Here is a 22,944-nt window from a genome sequence, read left to right on the forward strand (position 1 = left end):
ATTTAAATAAATCTCTTAACTTATTTCTGTGTGGTCATTGATTTGCCTTTTCCGCCTGATTCAGAACGTTTGCCCTAGTTTGACATCTACTCCAGGTCTGGCCAGCATTTTTACTCTGATGTGCACCTGCAGACGTCAGCATGCTCTGTCAATCACTCATCAAAATAACTTTCCTCATATTAGCGTACCATGCTTTGGTTAAGCAGTATTACTTTTCAATACAAATTCAGACCGTGGGTAACTTGTGAGGGTTTAGCTTTGTTGCACCAATGTGACTGTCAAAATGTTATTCTGATGATGATGATGAAGATGAAGGCTAAATATACAGGAGGATCTTTGAAGTAAGCAGTTATGGAGAAAACACAATCTGCTGACATCAGCATTTTCCACTGACAGAGGACAAAAAGAGTAAAAACATTTTCTCGTCTGACTAACTTTATGCTCATAAACAACAGCTGTGTTAGCCTCTGTGCTCTTTGTTCCCCAGTCAACCTTATTTTTTGTTTTTTTTGGCTGTGGGATAAACTGCATTGTGCCCATTGTGCTCATTATCCCTATTAAAGCAGTATTTCTTCAAATCAGGAAACTATTCCACATCCTGTGTACAGCTAAAAGTCCATCAGAGACTGTGGATCTGTATGACTCAACAAAAGCATATTGTGTTTGCACCAAAATCACAGCAGGAGATTGTGGAGGCAATTAAATTGTTGCAACCTCGGAAATGACCAGGTCCAGATGGCCTGCCAAGTGAGTTTTATGCTGCTTTCTCCGAACAGTTGGCTCCAGTTTTGGCATCCATGTACACATACTCTTTTAACAGAGGGCCTCATCTTTCCACTTTGAACCAAGCTTGTATAACACTGCTGCCGAAAAAGGATAAAAATCCCAAAGAGTGTCCATCCTACAAGCCAATATCATTACTTAGTAGTGATTATAAAAGTGTTGGCCTGTAGCCTAGAGCGAGTTTTAACTCAGGGTTGCATCCCCTGGTTTTCTTAAAAGTAGACGTTCTTTTTATAATATCAGTTGTTCATTAAATCTTGTTTATGCCATTTGACAAGAGGATTCTTTTTTTGTATCATTATTTGTTTGTCAGAGGATTCTGAATGCCTGCTCTCCATGGATGCAGAGAAGTTTATATCCTGGGTCAAGTTATTGAAGATCTCTCCATCATCCATGATTCTGACAAATAACTTTTGCTCTAAACCATATAGTTTGTACCATGGGACATGGTACAAACTATATGTTTGTTCTTAGACTTTCTGTTCTGAGGTGCATCTGAGAACAACTCGTTTTGGTGCTGTTTCTTTAAATCTAAGAATGAGCTTTTGCCATTGGACTTGCATAACACACCAATACATCCTATTACTAGTTAGCCTTGCCTGCAAGTTGTTTCAACTATCTCTCATATTTACAAGGAATGGTCCGGTGAAAAAGATAAAGTATCAAAAATATCCAATGCCTCGTCGATGTCCGAGGTCACTGTAGAGTGGGCAGACTAGATCATTAAAGTAGAAAGGAATAAATAGGTCAAATTAAGGTCCCAAGGTGGGACTAATTCCCTCTCTGAATGCACCGCATATCATACTTTGAAGCAGATGGGCAACAGCAGCCGACACCCACACAGGGTGCCAATCCTATGTGAGCTACCAACAGGGAGCTCAGGATACAATACACACAGGCTCACACTGCAAAAACAGAACTAAAAATAAGTTTTAAATTTTCTAGAAATTAGCGTATTTGTACTTTATATGAGTAGGTAAATAAAATAATCTGCCGAAGGAATAAGATTTTTGCACTTAAAATAGTAAAAACTCGTCTCCATCAACTTATTTCAAGTATATCTAATTATCTTATTTTAGGGGCAAAATTACTCTTTCCATTGGCAGATCATCTTATTTACCTGCTCGAATCAAGGACAAATACACTCATTTCTAGACAACTTTACTAATTTTTAGTTCTGTTTTTGCAGTGCACCATAGCTGGATGATGACAAATTGGAAAAAAGCATTACCTTGTTCCACGAGTCATAGTGTGAGATTTGGAGTAGGACCTGAATAGAGCATAAATAAAATTTAAGCATCCTGCTTTGTATCTATGGCTCAGGCTGCTGCTGGTGGTATAATGGTATGGGGGGGATTTTCTTGCGCCCTTTGGTGCCAGATATTCAAACATCTCAGCCCAACCTGAGCATTGTTTCTGAGCGTGTTTGAGCGTTCATCACTACAGTTTACCCATCTTCTGCTGGCTACCTCCACCAGGATAATGCACTATGTCACGACCATCAAATCATCTAATACTGGTTTCTTGAACATGAAAATCCAATGGCCTCCTCAGTCGCTAAGTCTCAAACCCTGGAAACACCTTTAGAGTGCTGTGTGGCAGCATATTCCCATCATGGACGTGCCAACATTCGAAGTCAATTCAATTCTATTTTATGTATATGGTGCCAATTTACAACACGTCATCTCAAAGCACTTTCCTTCTTTCTGTTTTAATATCAATTCAAACAAATCTGATGTGCTGTGAAAAGGTTTTGAGTTATTGGTAAATAATTTCTACCTCATCTTAACTATAGCAGCCAGACCTTGTTGAAATAATAACCAACAGTTCTAGAGACATAATGGATGTCTTTCAGGGTTTCTCTGAACATTGTCTACATATTCAGCTGCTGTATTTACAGATCAGATTCATCATTCATCATTCAGCTACACAGGTTGTAGCTGAGGTACTTTCCTCAGCTATTTATGGTCTCAGATTTAAACCTACTAGAATGACTGCTTTGGGCTTTGTGCCACGATTCTATGGTCCAAGCTGACAGATGCTGAAGCCACAAGTGGATATATGAAAATCTTCGGTTGTTGGATGTATCAACCCACACAATTCATCATGCTGTCCCCCAGAATACTACAAAAAAATGGCCAAACGGGGTGGAGTGGAACGCTCTGCGATCTAGAAGGGGGCGGGGTGTGAAGTGTTGTCTCCAGTGTGCGAAATACCTGTCAATGTTTGGGGGGGTCCTCATCTCCCGATTGTTGCGCAATACCGATCTAAATTTTCTCAATATGCAGTAGGCCTATAACATTATAATGTCAAAACCAAAGTCAGCTTTAATGTCAATTCTTCACATTCACCAGACATACAAGGATTCGAGAGGATGTTTCTCATTCACCAACAGTGAAACAGATAAAGTGCACAGGCACAACAGATAAGATCAGTCCCTAATACTAAAATTTAAACATTTTTAGTATTAATTGTTGTCAACGTTATGTCTTTCTTCTGTTTTGCACGCGCACATGGCTAATTTGCATACGCAAACAGGATTGGCTGGTTCCACTTGGCAAAAAACAGAACATATTTGTGAAAAAAAAAATTTGAATTGAATACTGGACATGTTGATCTTAAAAACATTTTAGTGACCATTAGTGACAAAAAAATATTTGATTTTGAATTTTTTTGACACAATTTAGGACCCCCTTTAAATGTTGCTTTTGAGGCTTTCAGGGGGTCTCATGGGTTAATCGGGGGGGTCGAGCCCCCCCGGACCCCCCCCATATTTCGCACTCTGGTTGTCTCTGTATTTAAAGAGACAGCACCAAAACGAGTTGCTCTGAGATACACCTCAGGAGAGAGGTAAAAGAGGAGCTGTGGAGCAACAACAACGAGGACTTCATAGCAAAGCATTGCAGATCTACTTAGATCACAACTGAATAATTCAAAAGTGTAAAAGAAGGATTTAAATGCATGATGTGTCCCCTTTCAAATGTTTATAGACTCTAAAAGGCCTTTTCCATGGCTGCTATGTATTGAACTTCATTAATCTTTCCTTCAACTTCAACTGGCCATAAAATTTAAAAATGATGAAAGTATGAAACATAAATAACTCATAGTCAGACTTTATATTGTGTTTCAAAGCACAAAAGCCCTTTTTAAAAAACTCCTTAATAAACAATGTCTCTTAAGCCACATCTCTCTTAAAAACACATTTTTAGGGATTCATATATTTATTGAACTTTTCACAATCTAAAATGTAAAATTACAACAAAACAAAAATTAAGTAAAACACAACCCACCTGACAAACAACATATATAATCTGCTCTTACAAGATATATAAGAAAAATAATTAAGCTGTACAACATCAATGGCCAGATTTATAAACCCACATCCCAACCAAAGCTCCATGGCAGCTATTCCTGGACCTGTGTCGAAGTTTGACTAAAGAAGGTCAAAAAAGATTTCCAGACATTGTGAAACCTATTTGCCAAAGCTCTCATCACTTAACTATTATTTTTAGTTTTAAGATGAGTAGTACATCCTTTATCCAATGCAATGCTGTTGGTGGAGCAGCCTCGTTCCATTTTAAAAGAATTAGGTGCCGTGCTAAAAGAGTTGAAAATGCAACAACCTTGCAACCTCCAGTAGGTAAACCTAATACTTCAGGGGTGACCCCAAAAAGCAGCATAAGTGGGTTTGGGGCAATCTTAACAGCAAGTACAGTAGAAAGTGCTTCAAAGATACCACCCCAATGTATTTGGGAGGAAAAGTGAGAGAGAAAGAGGAGAGAAAAGGGAGAGAGCGATACTTCATCCTCTGAGTCTGCTTCTACACCTGCAAAGAGAGATATAAAAAGAACAGCAAAACTAACCGATAAAGTATTACAGGTACAAAGAACCAACACCTTGATATCATCACTGAAGAATATACAGTATTAATTAATACGACATGTATAAAGTTACAGCTAAAGATAATAATAGGGGGTTTCTGTATAGAAGTGAGTCTATAAGCACCTGGATCCAATCACCTGTAGATGTTTGTGAGAGTGTGCTTGGGTATGTAAGGTTTATCCATGAGAAAAATGCTCCATAGTTGTTGTGAGGAGCCAAAGAGCGCCGAGGCAGGTGCCAGGGGAACCAGAACCCCAGATACCTGAAGCGACCCCCATAGCAAAGGTGCACAAGACGGGGCCAACACAGGGAAAGCTCCACGCCTCCAACAGGCTCCAACAGCCACGACTCCAAAGCCCCCGGGAGCCGCAGGGATGAGCCTGTAGGCTCCACCGGCAGCCAGCTACACCAGGGACGCCCTGCCCCCCAGCGGGCCCCGACAGAGCCACGGGGGCCCAGGCCCCGCGAAGCCACCACCAGGAGCGAGCCAACGCCTGCCCCGGTTTAATGAAGCAGGTGTATGACGGCATCTTCAACTCCAATTTCAATTCAATTCAATTCAATTTTATTTATATAGCGCCAAATCATGAAACATGTCATCTCAAGGCACTTTACAAAGTCAAGTTCAATCATATTATACAGATTGGGTCAGATTATACAGATTGGTCAAAAATGTCCTATATAAGGAAACCAGTTAATTGCATCAAAGTCCCGACAAGCAGCATTCACTCCTGGGGAACCGTAGAGCCACAGGAAGAGTCATCTGCATTGTACATGGCTTTGCTGCAATCCCTCATACTGAGCAAGCATGAAGCGACAGTGGGAAGAAAAACCACCCATTAACGGGAAAAAAAACCTCCGGCAGAACCGGGCTCAGTATGAACGGTCATCTGCCTCGACCGACTGGGGTTACAGAAGACAGAACAGAGACACAACAAGAGAAACAAAAAGCACAGAAGCACACATTGATCTAGTAATCTGTTCTACATTAGATGGTAGTAGCGGGTGAGCCGTCTTCTCTGGATGATGTCACAGTTAACAGAACGCCAGACCAGGTGTACCTACTATGAAGAGAAAAGAGAGAGAACAGAAAGTTAAAGCAGAAATGACAACACATAATGCATAATTGAAGAACAGTAGAACTCAATATAGTGAGAAAATTAGATCCTGATATACTCCAGTAACCTAAGCCTATAGCAGTAAAACTATAAAGGTAGCTGAGAGTAACATGAGTCACTAGTTATAATTTTTGTCAAAAAGAAAAGTTTTAAGCCTAGTCTTAAAAGTAGACAGGGTGTCTGCCTCACGGACCAAAACTGGGAGCCGGCTCCACAGGAGAGGAGCCCGATAGCTAAAGGATCTGCCTCCCATTCTACTTTTAGAGACTCTAGGAACTACCAGCAGACCTGCAGTCTGCTGGTAGTTCCTAGAACTCCATGGCGATAAGTAAACTGTAGGGGTCCTGGTATCTGCTTGTCTGATTACTCAGGTGGGTCAACAGGAGTCACACTAGGACCTTCATAATTACAAGAGAGCAGCACAATTTTCTGATTTGGTTGAGAACAAACATGCAATAACAGAAGGGTCCATGGCCAGGGTGGAAGATAAAACATCTGAGGGGAGACATGGAAGCTTTGGGTCAAAGGACGGTGTGATGGCTGTCTGGCTATGGGCAGGAGAGAGCGATGCCAAGCTTGTTCCTGAACTCAACCTGTTATAGAATGTGTTCATCGGTCTGACCCTCTTTCTGCTTGAAGCCTGTGATTGTCTTCATCCCTTATATTGCTCTCCTGGAGCTTGCTCTCCAGCTTCTTCCTGTGCACCTCCTTGCTTTTTCTTATCTTGACTTTAAGTTTCTTCTGTATACTCCTCAGTAATTCCCTGTCTCCCTTCCTGAAGGCTCTTTTTTCTCATTCAGCAGTTTCTTCAGGTCACTGGTGACCCAGGGTTTGTTGTTGTGTTGTCCACACATAGGTTTATATAGTCAGTCACACACTCAGTCGTGGCATTGATGTCCTCTCCATGTGGCTGGCACAGTGCATCCCAGTCTGTTGCCTCAAAACAACCCAGAAAAGCTTATTCGGCTTCCTGTGACCATCATCTCACAGTTCTCTTTATGGCAGGTTGCCTCTGAAAAAGGGGCTGAAGGCATATGATCCTGCAGCCATGTTTTAGTGAAACACATAATACTGTAATCTCAATATTCTGGCTGGGTCCTTGTTAAGGCTTGGAGTTCATCCAACTTGTTTCCCAAAGATCTCACAGTGCTCATAAAAATCGATGGAAGGGGGGACTTAAATATTCTCCTTCCCTTTCTTCTTCTTGCTCATGATCTTCATCCTTGGCGCTTCCTTTTCTAGTCTTCTGGGATTTGAGGATGCTTTGGACAGCCCTTTGAATCGTCTTGTTACTGAAAAGGGCTATATGAATAAACTTGCCCTGCCTTGTTGAAGTGTTTTTTTATTCTTCAGTTTTGAGGTATTAATCACCTGCTCTCAGTTGTACAAAGCCAACTGGTTGCTATGGTTATACGTCATAACAAATGTCCCCAAAAAAAACACCAACAAAAATCCTTCACCAGCGCAGCATTAAACACAACACAAAGGAGCAATCAAAGTTCCTTAAAAAGGATGTGAGAAAAAAAAACACAGAGCTACTCCAACATGCAGCCACCTTGAGCAGCGCCATTCTAGACCATATAACCTGGGAATGGAGGAGGTGATAAAATAGCTAATACCTGCAAATATCTAAAAGCAGAAGCCAGCAAATCATATTTACAAGACAACTGTGCAAAAGAAGCAAACTTGTTTTCAATAAAAACGATCTTTAAAATATCTTAAGCCTTTACTTAGCGATACACTGAATGTAGCATCCGGCAGCGAAGGAAGAAAAAGTTGGTTGAACGCAACTGGACTGGAGAGACTCGTCTGAGGAAGGTCAAAATGTTTCCTAAATTGTTAAAAAAAATTGAGTTAGTGGAAGTACGAATAAGAGGTAGGGGTAAAGATGCACCAATCAAAGCTGGCAATGACAAAGGACCGCAAAAGTGATTCTCCACCTCTACCCAAATGGGGCCACCATCTCTGCAGTTGTAGTACACCGACAAGGGCAAACAATACAAATGGCATGCCCAGTAGTAGTGCCGAAATCTGGGGAGGGCCGGACTACCATCATCGGCAAGCAGCCTTTCTTAATATGTGACTTTTTATTATTCCAAATGTACGCTAAAATAACAGCCTCGTTTTTTTTTTTTTTTTAAATAGGAACCTGGAATAAAAACAGGCGGACGCTGAAATAGGCGTGTAAATCTAGTCAGCACTGACATTTTCACCGTATTCGCCCTCCCAATTAGAGAGATGGGAAGGGCTGAGCACTTGGTTTCCTGCTGCACCTGAAGGTTATCTTTGTAAAGGTCATCAGCAATCTTTCATTACAGCATAATACCTAAATAAATGCTGTGTGTGGCTAGATTAAAAGCCGAACCCCTACTAATAGGATTCTATTCAATTGTATGTATAGCACCAATTCACAACACGTCATCTCAAGGCACTTTACTTAGTAAAATTCAATCAAGTCATACAGACAAGATCTACGATGTTCAAGTTCAATAGCAAAAGTTCATTATCATGCATATTTAAGAGATGTCGACCATTTCAAAAGCAGTTTTGAATGGTGACACAAGAGGGCGCTGTTGCCTCTAAAATTGTGTCAGGGGGAGGGGGGGTGTTCTGTGTGTGTGTGTGTGTGTGTGTGTGTGTGTGTGTGTGTGTGTGTGTGTGTGTGTGTGTGTGTGTGTGACTACACTGTGCAAGGAGCAAGAGAGTGGTGCCAGGCATTACCAGTGTTCCTGCACAACGACTCTGTTGTGAGAAGCAAAAGAACCCTGCAACGTGCTGTCCCTGTTGTCTCATAGGAACAACATGTGGCCTGAAACATCTGATCCAAGGGAACTGGGTTTTGTTTAGTAGAACCAGCAGAGAGAGAACGCTTGATATAGTTTTAAACCACTAGTCAAAACATTGTTAGAAAGTAGCGTTCAGCCTCAAACAACAACCTTTTTTTCTCTCTGTCTCCTATCAACACTTTTACATATTTAAAAGTGGAAAAGTTGATTGTGTTGTGGGTGGCATCCCTATGTGTCTCATTCATGCATCGGTTTCCTGTTTTCATTGTCTTTTAATGGTTCATTTTCTCTTTGTCCTTCAGTGCAGCATGCTCGTACACGTCCGAGCTTCTTTTGTGCTTACTGTATGGGAGGATTTCTGTGAGTTGTGCTCAGTGAGAAGCAGTTAATGCCTGAGATTACTCGTTGCAAAGCTCCACCCAAGCAAACCTCCGGTGGGAACCAGTATAATTGCATGGCACAGAGAGAGGAGCATGAAGCAGCAGCTGGAAACCCCAGCTTGCCCTGTGTGAAGCAGAAGGAATCTGAAATGCTTCTGAGATTAGACCACGAAATCTTGACTGTGCAGGCATGTTTCCTAAATGACAGTCCTTAGCTCTAAATACCGTTTTGGGAACTGCGCGCGGTGAAATAAATTGTTTATGGCATTAAGGCATGAATGATTTCATTGTCTCAAAAGGCTTCTTCATGTGCAGATTTATTTTTACCTGTTGCTTTTCTCTAATACCAAGATGTGGAAATGAGTTCAGGTTTTTAAGTCGGGTTTTCCAGAGCGGTTATGGGTGGTCATTACCTTATGCACAACAGATAATGCTCTTAAAGTCATCACGTTAATGAAACAAAGAATAGTTTTGAGGTAAGGGCTTGCTGGAGTTGGGCCAAGACAAAAACAATGTTTTGCCTTATTAAGACTACTCTAACCTTCGAAATATCACCATGCAAGCTGTATTTTGTAAGCACATATTTACATCAGATGATTATTTAAGGTCTGTCTAAATTGTCCTTAAGTGTGAGTGTGTGTGTGGATAGTTTTTTCCTGTGTGTCTCTGTGTTGCACTGTGATGGACTGGCGACCTGTCCAGGTGTATTCCGCCTCTTGCCCAATGACCGCTGGAAATAGGCAGCAGCACCCCTGCGGCCTTTTAAGGATAAGCAGGTATAGATGATAAATGCCTGGATGGTTATTTACATTTAATTGTATAATTTCTGTTTTTATAGAGAAGGAAGAAGGGAAATTGTAGTTGTAAATGTAATCTTAGTATAAATACAGCTGTTCTGAGAAGGCCTCAGAGGGTTGTCAAAGAACAAACAGTATCATGAAGACCAACAAACACAGCAGACAGGTCAACGAGAAAGAGATAGAGAATTTCAAAACAGAATTAAGTTAAAAAACAACACCCGAAGATTCTCATTGCTTAATTCAACATCTGAAAATGGAAAGAGTTTAGCTTCAATGTGACCCTTGTGAAACAGAGGCGAGGAGAAGGCCATTGCTAAAAGGCGGTCATAAGGAGTCCCATTTGCAATTTGCCAAAGGCCACGTAAAGGACATAGCCATGATGTAGAAGATTTTTCTGTAATTGCAGTTGAACGCATCACAAGAAAAAAGTTCTGCCCAGAAGATGTGTCCAGAAGAACAAGCCCTGGGAGAGACAATGCATTTCTCTGTTTTTGGGATTATGTAGAGACCTTTAGACCAGCCTACTCGACTCCTCTCACTCTGCTCTCACCTGTCCTTGTTCCACTGATCACCTCTCTCTGTCTCTGCTTGTTTCAAACTTCTCCCACTTGGTGAAGAACGCCCAAAGACGGCTCTTTTTCTTCAGGAAACTGAAAAAGACCAGACTTTCCACTAAGCTGCTAAAAAACTTTTACAGAGCTACAATAGAAAGCATTTTGTGTCTCAGCATAACTATGTGGCATGGTAGCTGCACAGTGCAAGAAAGGAAGGATTTAGCACGGGTAGTGAGGACAGGACAGGAGACTGTGGGATGTTGTCTACAAGATCTTAACATGGCTTATACTGCAGAAGACGAGTCAGATCAGTCAGATGCATTGCTACTGATCTCACCCACCCTGGCAATGCACAGTTTGACCCACTTCCACCAGGTAAACAGTCAGGAAGTGTGTTGGGGTGTTGGTCAGTGCAATCAATTGATTTCAAAAAAAAAAAAAAAAAAAATATATATGTATATATATATATATATATATATATATATATATATATATATATATATATATATATATATATATATATATATATATGGGTACGGGACGACAGTGGTGCAGTAGTTACGGAGTTCGAAGGAGGATGTAGGGAGTGGATTGCCAGTTCAATCCCCCACTCTGACCATCTCAGTCGTTGTGTCCTTCACCTGCATTGCCTGCTTGTGAATGACTGAATGTAAATCGCTCTGGGGTTGTTGGACTTGATCAAAGCACTATACAAGTAAAGTCCAGTTACCATTTCTCACTCTGTTTTTTTATTTTTTTATTATATTTTTAAATTATTATTATTTGCCAGTGTTTTACAGCACTTTCACGTTATTATTTATGTCAAGCAGTTATCAAGGGACATAAAAACGTGTTTAGAGCCATATTTATGACCACCTTTACTAACGCAGCAACTCCATCAGTGGCCACTGAGCTTTTGGCTGCAATTGGGTTTTTTAACATTGTCCACCAGTTAAGTGCAAACTGTGTCTTTGCAGGAAGCATTTGGGACATTTTTAGCTGTGAATGCTTTAATTCACAGCTAACAAGCAAAGCGGAGTACAGAGGAGCAGACAATATAGCCAGCCAGATTAGCACACAGAGCACATGGTTGCAGAGCAGAAGCATCACACACCCACATCAACATTTTGCAAAATATCTCCTTAGCAAGTTCCATCTCGACCCGTGCTTTTCATGCCCATCAACAAGCTCCTGATATCAAAAGTTGGGGAATCCAGCTTCAGGAATGTAAAAACTCTGCCTGGTTTTCCTTCATCCTGTTCACTTAACCAGGTGATTTTTGTCCCTGTGCATGCTCTGGAGCTGGGAATGCAAATGGTTGGAACTAATCTCTGGACCAGCTTTTTACTTTCTGAACCTCGATAACAAATTTCTTATCTTCTGAAGTTCTAAAGTTAAAATAAACTTTAAATATATTTTTCATTGGGTCCACCCCACCCCATCATTCTATACTTGCAAAGAAAATTTAATTTGTCGTCCATGCAAACAATGAGTGTGCAGCAGTGGAGGTTCTTGATATGAGCAATATGGCTCACCGCCCAGGGCACCACAGCTTGATGGGCACTGGAGATTTAATTTTAATTTTAATTTTGTTTGAATCTGGACTCCGTTTGATCATTTCTGGTTCTAAATCAATAATGGTTGGAATATTCAAATCTGAACATGAATATTCTCAACAAAACATAGATTCTTCAAAACACAGATCTAGACTGAGACAAATCAGAAAGAGGGGCCCTCTTAGGACACTATTTATGAAAAAAACTGGCCACCGGTCCATAAAAAGTAAAAACTTTGGTTGCCTTTTGGAGCATAGCAGACAAATGTCTCTTATTTATCGCTCCACATTAACGTCAAGGAGGCGAGAAAATGTTTATCTCGTCCTCCTTTAGAAGAACGCATCCACAACTCACAGCCATTAAAGTGAGAAATGTACTTTATTTGAGTTGCTTGATTTCAGTGACCTGCCTGTAGGCATCTCCTGAGATCACAGCAGGACATTTCAGCAATCATTTTCTGAATTTGTCCCAGAATGACCAAAACAACAAACCACAATAAATTCCCATTGGATTAAAGTTATAGCATTTTTAAGTTCAGTGATCAGGTTTAGTCATTTTAGGGCAAATAGAGTGGGATAACTAAATTCTGAATAATCCAGGAGTTTTTCAGTCAGTAGATAAGACAATGTTTTGTGGCTGCACGGAAGAAAACCCCCATCATCTCTGTGATTCTTTTTTCCATCATGTTCCTTCGACAAAACAAAGTGGAAGGTTCAGCCAAGTTACAGCACAATTTGAAAGCTCAACATCAGGAGGAACACTTGACTGTATAGAGCTTGGCCAAAGTCACTCATCAAACATTACACGCTTTCCTGTCTGCTTCTGGTCGCCTCCGTGTCCTCTGCGGCGGGAACAGGATGGCGTTCATCCTACAGGTTTTTTTACCTCTCCGTAGGCCAGTCCTGAATACTGGGAGTCATTTCTGTTTGGACACCTTTAAACTTTATATAGCTGCAGCTCCCTCCAGTTTCAAACCCACATCCCATTCAGATTAGAAGCCAAGCAGCCTCAAAAGTCTTCTTTGTCAGTCTGTTTTCATTTCTGCTTGCTTTTCATGGCTTAGCCCTCAGGCAGCACAGGATCCAAGAAGACAGAATAGGAAGGGGGAAAAAAATGTTTTTTACCTCTGCTGTTTTCGGGGAAATTCCCAGATGATTCATGGCATTGATGTTAAGAAATGTACATACACGTTATGGTGCATCTGCGCTGTAGACGCAGCGCAGGTGAAGACACCCAGGCGTTATGTCTGCGCTCTCGCTGAATCTCTGTACACAAAGTGATAAACAGAGGTGGAAAAAGGGCACAGATATTCAGCTGACCCCGAGGCTGTAAATCAAAAACCTAATCTTTGTAGATCTCCGGAAGCGCACTTGGAGAGAGAAGCCGGTAAATCAGTTGGCCGAATCTGAGCACACGCTGACGTCAGACCTGGTGAGTCAGGAGCACCTAATGCACTAACATGTGACGGTGGATTCAATAAAGGTAAGTGTCTGTCCCAACACATCTATCATCCCTGATGAGTCCAACGTTAACATACACCTGTACGGTTGAAAACATGGAAACGGGCTCTGATCTGGATGTGCAATGAGACTACAAAGCAAGGCGGGCTACAGGGTTCCTTTCAGATTTTATTCTTAAAGAAACCCCAGTTCCTTGCCGCGCTCTGTAAGTGGGCCTCAGTCAGAAGATGGCATGCCAGCCAATCCCATCCCAAGGCTCAATTCAATTAGAGAGAGTACAAAGACATATGGCTGAGGGACAAATGATGTGATTAAAGTCCTGTTGCTGTTTTAGATTCATACCATCTCTCAGCTGGGCACCCACGGCACCAGGGCTGCAAGCTCAAACAACCAACCCAGGAAGGGCTCCTTCAGCTGGGCTACAGTGTCCCCGGGGGGCCACGAACAGCTTACTGAGCAATAACTCACAATCTGCATGTCATACTGTCACTGTCTCTGCAAAGAAGACACAAAAAGGAAACTCGTGAGACAGTCGCTGTTGATCAACAATCTGACATTTATAAGCAAAGGGGGAAAGGAAAAGTCCTCCAAGCCAACCGTAATGCAGCTATCTTAGCTTTCAGTCTGCACAATGCTTGAGGAGGAACTGTACTCCAGCTGCACCCCCCCCCCTCCCCACCCCCCGCCAACCAAGGTGAGCTGCCATAAACAGACAAGCGATACGCCTCTTGGGACAGGGATGTGTCGGAGGAATGCGTGTGCAGGTATCCTGCTGCCTGTGGGGACTGTGGAGAAAGGCCCGGCACACCAGTTGATCCTGCATGATAAAGGCCCTGACAGGCCCAGATTGCATGTCTCAGCCTGGAGGAGGTGTCTGTGTCTCATTCCTCTGCCGAAGAAAGTCGATCCGGTGGGAAAGGGGCGGGGCCACGCCCGCAGGCGTCGCTTTTTGTGCGAATGCCAACACACACACACACACACACCTTGTTAGGCAGACAGCGCCGCCGCTCACCCACCGCCACCCACCTCAGCAAGTTCCCCAGCAAACAAACACCCTCGCCCGTCTCATTTAGCCAACCACACCCGCCCTTCCAGACACCGTAAATAATCTTTAGAAAAATCAAGACACTTCTACCAAATGCGGCCAAGGCTTGTGCACCGGAGTAACACATGCTGTGCAGTGGCAGCTTTAGTTTAACGAAACATTCATTTAGTACAGTATAGTATGAAAAAAAGAGCAGTTCAGTGTGGTGCTGTAAAACATTATTTGGTTTAGTGTGAAGAAGTTTTATAGCATAGCATAACAGTATTGCACCGTTGTATAGTAGAGCAGGAATAGTCTAGCATTGTACAGTATAGCCAAATATCGTATAGTATAGTCTAATGCGGTTTCGTATAGTACTGCGTCGTATGTATAGCATATCAAATAATAGTTTTGTATAGTACAATACAGCAAACTATGGGATAGTAGAGTACACTATTGCATGGCACAGAAAGTATTCATTCATTCATTCATTCATTCATCTCCCCAGCATCCTTGTGACTTTATGTAATGTCAATGTAATGACGACACTTCTCTCTTGCCGCCCTTACCAGGCTCACCATTTTTGGTTCACTGTTCTTCTGATGGCAAACTCATAAACATTAACTGAGATGCGAGAGGCCTTTATTTGCCTTGAGGCTGCCCCTATGACCTCATAGGCCCCACTTTTTTGTGTGTCTTGGAGTGATCTTTGTTGGTCATCCACTCCTGAGGAGGTTAGCAACCCTTTCAAATTTCCTTTTTTTTTTTGGTACATAATCTGAGTGTCTGGGTCCTGAAGTGGAGAGTCGTATTGGTATCAACGCTGACAAATTCTGAAGGGCTCACATCCTGCCAAGCGCCAGCGAAAACATCCCGTATTTGCAAAAACCCTTAATAGTGCAACAAAAACAAGTTGTAAACTGCACGTTTTTATTGTACATTGTTGAAGCCCACATGAGCAACGGTGTTGCTGCCCCCTGAAACGAAGGTGCACGGGCTTGCTTTATTTTCATTCTAATACCGCGTTTTAACGTCTGCGCCACAGCCGAACACGTTTGGCTTTCTGGACGCCGCGCATAAAGCCTATATTACACTGTAATTAATGAAGAACGTAGATTAAACAGAACAGCGGTGTGGGAATGGGACGCTCCTGCATGAACGCACTTGTTTATGTTTTTAGTGATGGGTAGAAAAGGCAGCAGTGAGTGACAGGGCATGCCCCACGGCTCACCCCTTCTGTCATGTCTGTCCCAGAGAGCAGCTTGGCCACCGGGGACCTGTCATACAGACAGCCATCCCACAAACAGGGTCCGGGGGGGCCACTGCGGAGACCAAAACATCAACAGCCACGTTTGACACCGGGACACTAACTGTCTCCGGCTGTCAACGCTGCTTCGAGAAGCCAGAACCTAGAATTTGGCATTTGTGGAAAACACTTTCAAATCTTTGAGAGGATCAGATAATTTTTTTTTTTTTTTAAGAAAATGCAGCCAAAGCCACAGCAGCCACACTCACAGCCAGAACAGCTGTGCTTCCTCCTAACTATTGTTAACAAGGGTGGAGAATCTGTCAGAGAGAGCAAACGGAAAATTTTAATTGCGTCTCCGTTCTGAAATCACCAATCTGTGGCGCGCTGCTGCTAAGAGTGTCTGCTGCGGTTAGCCACACTTAATGTCTAAACAGTCTGAGCTCTTTTTTTTATTTCTCTGTGCTTGGCACGGGGGAAAATGCCAGAGCACTATACACACCTCCTTCACCTTGAACATGGAGCTTGGCCAGAATGATGCGCATGAATTAAAAGCACTATACTGCACTAAGACCTTCCTCCATCCCTACTATAAATTATCGCTTCATTTGAGAGGCACTGTGTTGCACAACAACCGTTGCTGTTCTTAACTTCCTCCTGGCTTAAGTAAGCAGAAGATAGACACTAGCAACAGTGCAATCACATCTACAGGCATCACCCTCTTTATGAAGGGATCCATTATTGATGACGTGTCCCATCTTTGACAGGTAGCAGAGTTGAAGGACGTGTCATCTGCCACCGCTGACAGAGGACACGCGGTGGACGTTAACGAGGAGGACCGGGCTTTTCTCTGGACCCGCAGCTGAAAGTCTTGGTAACAGAACACAAGAAAGCAAAGCAGTTCGTCTAACAAGTCTTGATGAAAACACATCAGAAAAGCTATTTAGAAAAGAAATTTTTTTTTGGGGGGGGGACTCTTAGGTTTCCTTTTGAACTTTTTTACTTTTTGACACAACAACCACACGGTTCAATCTTGAGTGATGGGCCAACAAAAAGCGGAGCATGAAAAGGGTACAGTGGGAGGAATAAGCGTTTGATCCTGAGCTGACTCTCTAAGTTTGCTCTCTTACAAAGAAAAAAAAGTATTTTGCACAAGTACATTTCCCAAATGTATTTGGACACATATGAACTTGAGTGATATTCCATCCTTAATATGTAAGACTTGATATATCAGCCCACCCCTTCGCAGCAACTCTTTGACGAAAGTTTCCCACCAAGGCTTAGGGGTGATTATGTGAAATTGTAACTTTCTTCCAGAGGTTCATTTTTTGGGTCATACACTGATTTTGGACGAGAGGGTCTGGTTCGCAGTTGCCACTACACAGAGCAGTCAGGAAAGGGTTGTCCTCCTGATCTCCTAACCCAGACGCTGTTGCTAGTGTCTATCTTCTGCATTTGATTACCAGACAAAGAGGCATGATTCTAGAAAGTGCCGGTGCACGTTACACCTCTGCGTCTTCCACTAAGCGTTTCTCTTGGTAATCTGAGGCTTGGGCAATCTTGGGAAAAAACAAAACAAAAAATTAAGAGGCTCCAAAAGACTTAAAAGTTGATCTTTTAGTATGACACCAATCCTATGATCCAAATTAATAGTTTAGATCAATTCAGGAATTAGAGTGACCTGGTCCAGAGGTCAGCAACCTTTTAACCTTTTCCATTCAAAGAGCTGCTTCTGCTCCCTCTGCTACAAAATAAAATCTGTCTAGAGTCACAAAAACTATTAGTACTAAATGTTTTGTTTTGAAAGCTAATGAAATGAAACTTTATTCTCAGATTTCATAACAAAATCAATCTAACTTTTACCAAAAAAAAAAAAAAAAAAAAAAAAAAACTTTGTTAAATTTTGTAGAATGAAGCCTGGAACGCTTTAAAACATAAAACACGTAGTTCTAAGCTAAAAAGCATTACATTACTTTAGAAAAGCCTTGTACCATGGGTGCCCTTCTGTTGTAGATATTCTATGCAGATGTTGCATAAAACCCAGAAGAACTGCTAAAATCACCATTTCTTACCGCCTTTATAACTAAAACCATCTGTTTGGCTTTATCATAGCCACAGTGGAGGGGCCAACTCTGGAGCCATAGGTTACAGACCCCTGATGCAATCAAAGTCTAAACCCCACAACCCAGCGGAGAATGAGTAAGACTTGAAAATGGATGTTCATAGAGTGAGCGACACAGGCCGAGCTATTTTGCAAAGGATAGGAAAAATGTCTGGCTCTATATGTGCAAAGCTGGTGGAGAAGTACCCCCCCCCAAAAGAAAATAGCAGAAAGAAAATTGTTCGTCAAGATTTTAACTCAGAGAGGACGCCATTGAGATTATTGTGCATTAATGTGAAAAACGACGCCTCCCTTTCCTTCAGCTTCACAATTATGATTCACATAGATTCAAAATGAAACATGTTCATCTGGTTGTAAAGTGACAACATATGGAAAGGTTCACATGTATGAATGCATTCGCAAAGCTTTGTATATCTGCACACGTTTGAAAGCATAAATGAGTTTTCGATCATTATTGTTTTTCTTGTTCTCGAAGCGAGCACCGAGCTAGCTTCACTTAGCATAAACAATCTGGCACTAGTTAGCTTGAGACAAACAGGGAAACAGCAGTTGCAGCAAATATGTACAACAGAATGCCATTCAAATGGTTAGAGCGCAGGGATGTTTACCAGGATCCTCGTGAGTTTGGATTCTTGTGCTGATTAACTCTAAACACAAGACATCTGGAAAAAAAAAAACGGAAGAGAGGACCAACCCTAAAAACCACGTGTGTTCACTTCTTGGTCTACACGTCTACCGCTTTACCCTTTGAAAAGAAAGCCGTTACAAGATGAAGTTTCTAAATGCTGAACTATAAATTAGCTGCAGTGCACCGGGAAGCAGAAAATTAGGCTGACCAGAACCAGTGCTGCTGGAAAATTGTGTAGCGGGATAAGCTGACAAGACCAAAAAAACGAAAAAAACGTTTGGATAATGTTTGCATAGCTGAAATTCCAGTATTCCCAGATTAATTTGGATCCCATATTTACAGACAATTGCTTTGAGTTTAAAAAAAAGATGCCCCTTCTCCCCTGACACTGTGATTAGAAACTTCTTAATTAGATGCTGCGCCGCACAGACCAACAAAACACCGTCCTCAGCCCGACCCCATAAATCACACCTCCAAGCCAAGCTTAAGCAATTTTAACTGTTGCCACGCCGGAGCACGCATGATGAACTTTGCTCCGCCAAACTCTTCCTGTGCCATCTGTCAGAAGTGATAACACCCTTCACCTAATGGCACCTCCGCGCCATTAGCAGGTTGTAAAGCGAGGCCTCGCCTGCCCTTTCTGTCCCTAAATAGAGCTCTTCAACGTCACCTCAGCCACGGCACACAGATGATCCTTTATTACTGCCGGTCTCCGGGAGATAATGTTATTTCTTCTAAAAACAATGAGATCATTTGTATACCCAAATCTTGGAGCGGTATATAAACATTCATATACACACACACACAGTGCTTTGCAAAAGAATTCACGTTCTGATTTGTTCAGTGTGTCATGTTAGAACCACAAACCTCACAGCATCCGAATGGGATTTGATGCGATATGGAAGGAAACGGTACACGGATTTCATATCTTATAACAAACAATGTGAAAAGTTTGCAGTGCAAATGCGTTCAGCGCCTTTTAACTCGCAGTGGGCTACGGGCAAAATGCAGAGTGGAGGAAAAGCGGCTACGCATCAGCCTGAACATACCATCCACACCGTGGCTGGCAGCGTCATGCTGTGGAGACGCATCGCACGGGGGCCAGAGGTTCACCCTTGAGCAAGACAAAAGCCCTGAGCCCCTTGAACTACAAGGGAACAGTTTAGATTAAAAGCTATTCATGTGTTAAAACGGCCTAATCAAAGTCCAAACCCATATCTTAATTGGGAATCCATGCAGGGCCTCCCGCACTGATCTTCACGGATTATTTTTTGCAAAAGGGGGGAGCAAAAAAAAAAAAAAAAAGAAAAAAAAAAAGGTGAGATTCTAGACGTGCAAAGCTGGTAGAGATGTACTTCAAAAGTATTTGCTGTACACAGATGCAACGTGCATCCTTTTCTTACCGCTTCACACGTATTGCTCTGCTCTGTGCCGGTCCATCGCTTAAAACTCTAACATGCATTTGCGGTTCAAGGATGATGACTACTTCTGCATCCCACTGTAGACGGATGCAGGGTAATGAGGCGTACGGAGCACGCGGCATTCAGGTGTTATTCGCGCATCTCAAATGCGTTAATACTTGTTGCTATTAAAGTACCTTGAATCTGTTGTTCATTAGCAAATAAATCACCGAGACCCTTTGGCTGGAATACAAAATGTACTGAAGGGTAACTGCATTGACCTAAGCCGCGAGAGCTCGCTTTTAGAAAAGGGGTCAGATGTTCCGCCTGTTGCGTGGTGACTGCAATCCAGGTGATGCATCAGCCAATGGCAGGAAGCCAGAGACGGGCATCAAGGTTGGCGCAGCTGATGGATCGGGAGCGTAAGCGCCGGCACTTGCCAAAGCCGCTGAAACACGGTTATAAATCACACGTTTTTTACGGCCCGTTGCGACTCTGCGCGCTCTCTCCGGCGTTTCTTCTGATGTCAGCAGCGCATTATCATATCAAAGCAGAGCCCAGCAACCGCACCGTAAAGGGACGGGAAACTGAAGTGGCAAACAGTCCGCTCGTCTGCCTGTAAAACATAATTTACACCCAAAGCATAAAAAGAAATCTTCATATTTATGGATCAATTTATGGAGTCGAGTTCATAAGTCTGAAAGCTCAGCTTGTTTAACAATAATATTTTATTTAATGGAATCCTTTTTTACGGTGACATACGTGTTCTGCAACCCCCCCCCCTCGCCCGACGGCAGCGAATGGAACCCCCGTTAAAGCATTTACATTACAGTAATAGAGTTCATCGCGTGAAAGTCAGGCACGGTGGAAGTGCACGATGTCGACAAAGGCAGCTGGGTCCGGCGTCCCACCAGGATTATTTACAGTCGTGACCAGTCTTCAGGAGGAACCCTGCCCAAGCATCGAGTTAGTTTGTACTGCAAGGATGAGCTGGCAACACGCATTTACAGAGTTCCATTGAGAAATTCAGAGGAATGATAATTGTAGAAGAAAAGTGGCCACAAAACCCTCTGCAGTTATTTAAAATAAGCTCATGTAACAACTGCCCCCCCCCCCTGAACAATATTAGAAAACAGACCAAATAATACCATCCTTGTACAAAAAGACAATAAATCAATTATGGTAATAAAAATAAGAGTACATTGTAAATATATATATTCATATTTTTTTAATTTTCTAACTGTATTTACATGTAGTGAGTGAATGAGGGCGTGGCACGTTTCTGGATTTGGTCCAAAAAGCAGAATTATGACCATTAAGGAAAAAAAACAAAAGGAGGGTGGAGGAAGCAACAGTCCGTCCCGTTCTCCCGACCCAACAGAGGAATGCCCAAAGTGTAGAGAAAACTGGGAGTCTTCTCGTTTTTTCCGACTCAGCAAGAAATCCCATCTCCTGGCAACACAAAGTGCCCCACGGAAGATCACCGCCACCAAGAACCGGCTGCAGCGTGCAGTCCGGGTCGTCCGACGCAGCGCCACCGTCCTCCTCTCTCTCTCTCTCTCTCTCTCTCTCTTGCAGAGGACCAGTTCTGTTTTGTTTTTAGCTTCATCTCTGGGAATGTGTGGGGAGAAGTCCAACCCCATGAGGCAGGGAGCTGAGGAAATGTCAGTGTCTGTGAGTGAAAGTGAGGTCTCAACGTTTCTTAATGGCTGCCCCATTAGGGTGAGGAGGAAATTTGGGCAGGCAGGGCTCCTCTGCGCCTGCGTCGTGGGAGAAAACAGAGTCCTCGCCGGAGGAGCAGGTAGAGCTGCGGGTTTCGGGGTAGCTGGGGGAGTATTGGTCCAGAGGCACAGAGAGCTCCAGGTATTCCTGTGGAGGAAGCAAGCAAACGTTTCGTAACTTGTCTCGGAAACGCAAGCGGGGAGAACCCGGCGCTCACAGGGCAGAGGCGGACTCACCTGGTTGGACGACATGGCCAGACATCGATCTAGATCCTCCACCAGCTGCTTGAATGTGGGTCTCTGAGAGGGCACGGCGTGCCAGCAGTCCCTCATCATCATGTACCTGCACAGATCAGCAGATGAATAACAACCTCGGCTTCACATCCCGAGATCAAATCTCACGCGAAAAGAATGTTAAACTGGTCAGAGGGGAGCTCATAAAGCAGACATCCAGTCTGAGAAGGTAGATGGCACAACAACAAAACGGCACAATATGTTCCAGCTGGAGCTCACGGCGTGTTGAGCGCTTTATTTCGTCAGTCATCGCGCAAACATTATGAGGGAACATTATAATGTTGCCAAGCACCTGGAAGGTTTCTGCCGTGCAACAACATGGATGATATAAATATTAATGCCAAGTGTCTGGACGGAGAGGAAGGTATGAGACTAAGCGCACTGACCTGTTAGCAACTTTTAAAAGGATAAGGTTTCAGTTTTTCTTGGTTTGACTAAAGGTCACTCACAGCACAAACACCGCTACAATACACGTTTTTTGGAAGTATTCTTAACCCCCCCCCCCCCCCCCACACACACACACACACACACCCTATCAGTTTTGTTGGGTTACAACCAAAAACTTCTATGTATTTGATGAGATTTTTCCTTTTCCTTTAGCTTTACTGAGTTTAGTACACATCGCATCACATAAACATTTTATTTTAATGCACCAAAATAGAATCAGCTACAATACAAGCCTGGAAAGAAGGGAGGGGGGGGGAATGCAAAAAACAATAACTGTCTTTCAAAGTTTAAAGAAATATCCTGAAATACGTGCAGCTGCAAGTCCAGCAAAAGGCGGTTCTACAAAGTATTGACTCAGGGGAGCAAGAAAGAAAAATGCAAACCATTCTTAAAACATAACAAATAAAAATCATGCTTTCCCCTCTAAATGATGTGCTACGTTTTTGTTGGTCTATCAGAATCCCCATAAAGGTTTGTGGTTGTAAAATGAAAAGTGTGAAGAGGTTTAATGGCCTGAAGGCCTTTGCCAAGTACTGAGCTAGCATCTGTTGCATCGTCCCATTTGTTCCTTTCAGCGCAGAGTTATGCGGTTTCCTTACAGCTCATGGGTGCACGTGGAAGGCTTGTCCATTCGGTGACCTTCCTTCAGCAGCTTGAAGAGCTCCTCCACTGGTACACCAGGGTACGGAGAGCCTCCCAGGGTGAAGATCTCCCACAGCAACACCCCAAACGACCAGCTGAGG

At 42.8% G+C, this 22,944-nt stretch overlaps 1 protein-coding gene across 5 annotated transcripts in view; it reads right to left on the reverse strand.

The window, feature by feature from the left end:
- Nucleotides 1-20,449: 20,449 nt before the first annotated feature.
- The window catches only part of fgfr1a (fibroblast growth factor receptor 1a), a 36,008-nt gene continuing 33,513 nt past the window's right edge, over nt 20,450-22,944 (reverse strand). For all 5 annotated transcript variants that reach the window (XM_012866252.3, XM_012866253.3, XM_012866250.3 and 2 more), the window contains exons 16-18: nt 22,801-22,938; nt 21,698-21,803; nt 20,450-21,608 (exon numbers count right to left, since the gene is read on the reverse strand). In XM_012866252.3, the coding sequence (XP_012721706.2) occupies nt 21,432-21,608; nt 21,698-21,803; nt 22,801-22,938 (421 nt within the window). In that variant the 3' untranslated portion in view covers nt 20,450-21,431. The remainder of the gene's footprint in view (nt 21,609-21,697; nt 21,804-22,800; nt 22,939-22,944) is intronic.

This window comes from Fundulus heteroclitus, chromosome 12 (assembly GCF_011125445.2).
Source record: "Fundulus heteroclitus isolate FHET01 chromosome 12, MU-UCD_Fhet_4.1, whole genome shotgun sequence".
In the NCBI taxonomy this organism is placed as follows: Eukaryota; Metazoa; Chordata; class Actinopteri; order Cyprinodontiformes; family Fundulidae; genus Fundulus; species Fundulus heteroclitus.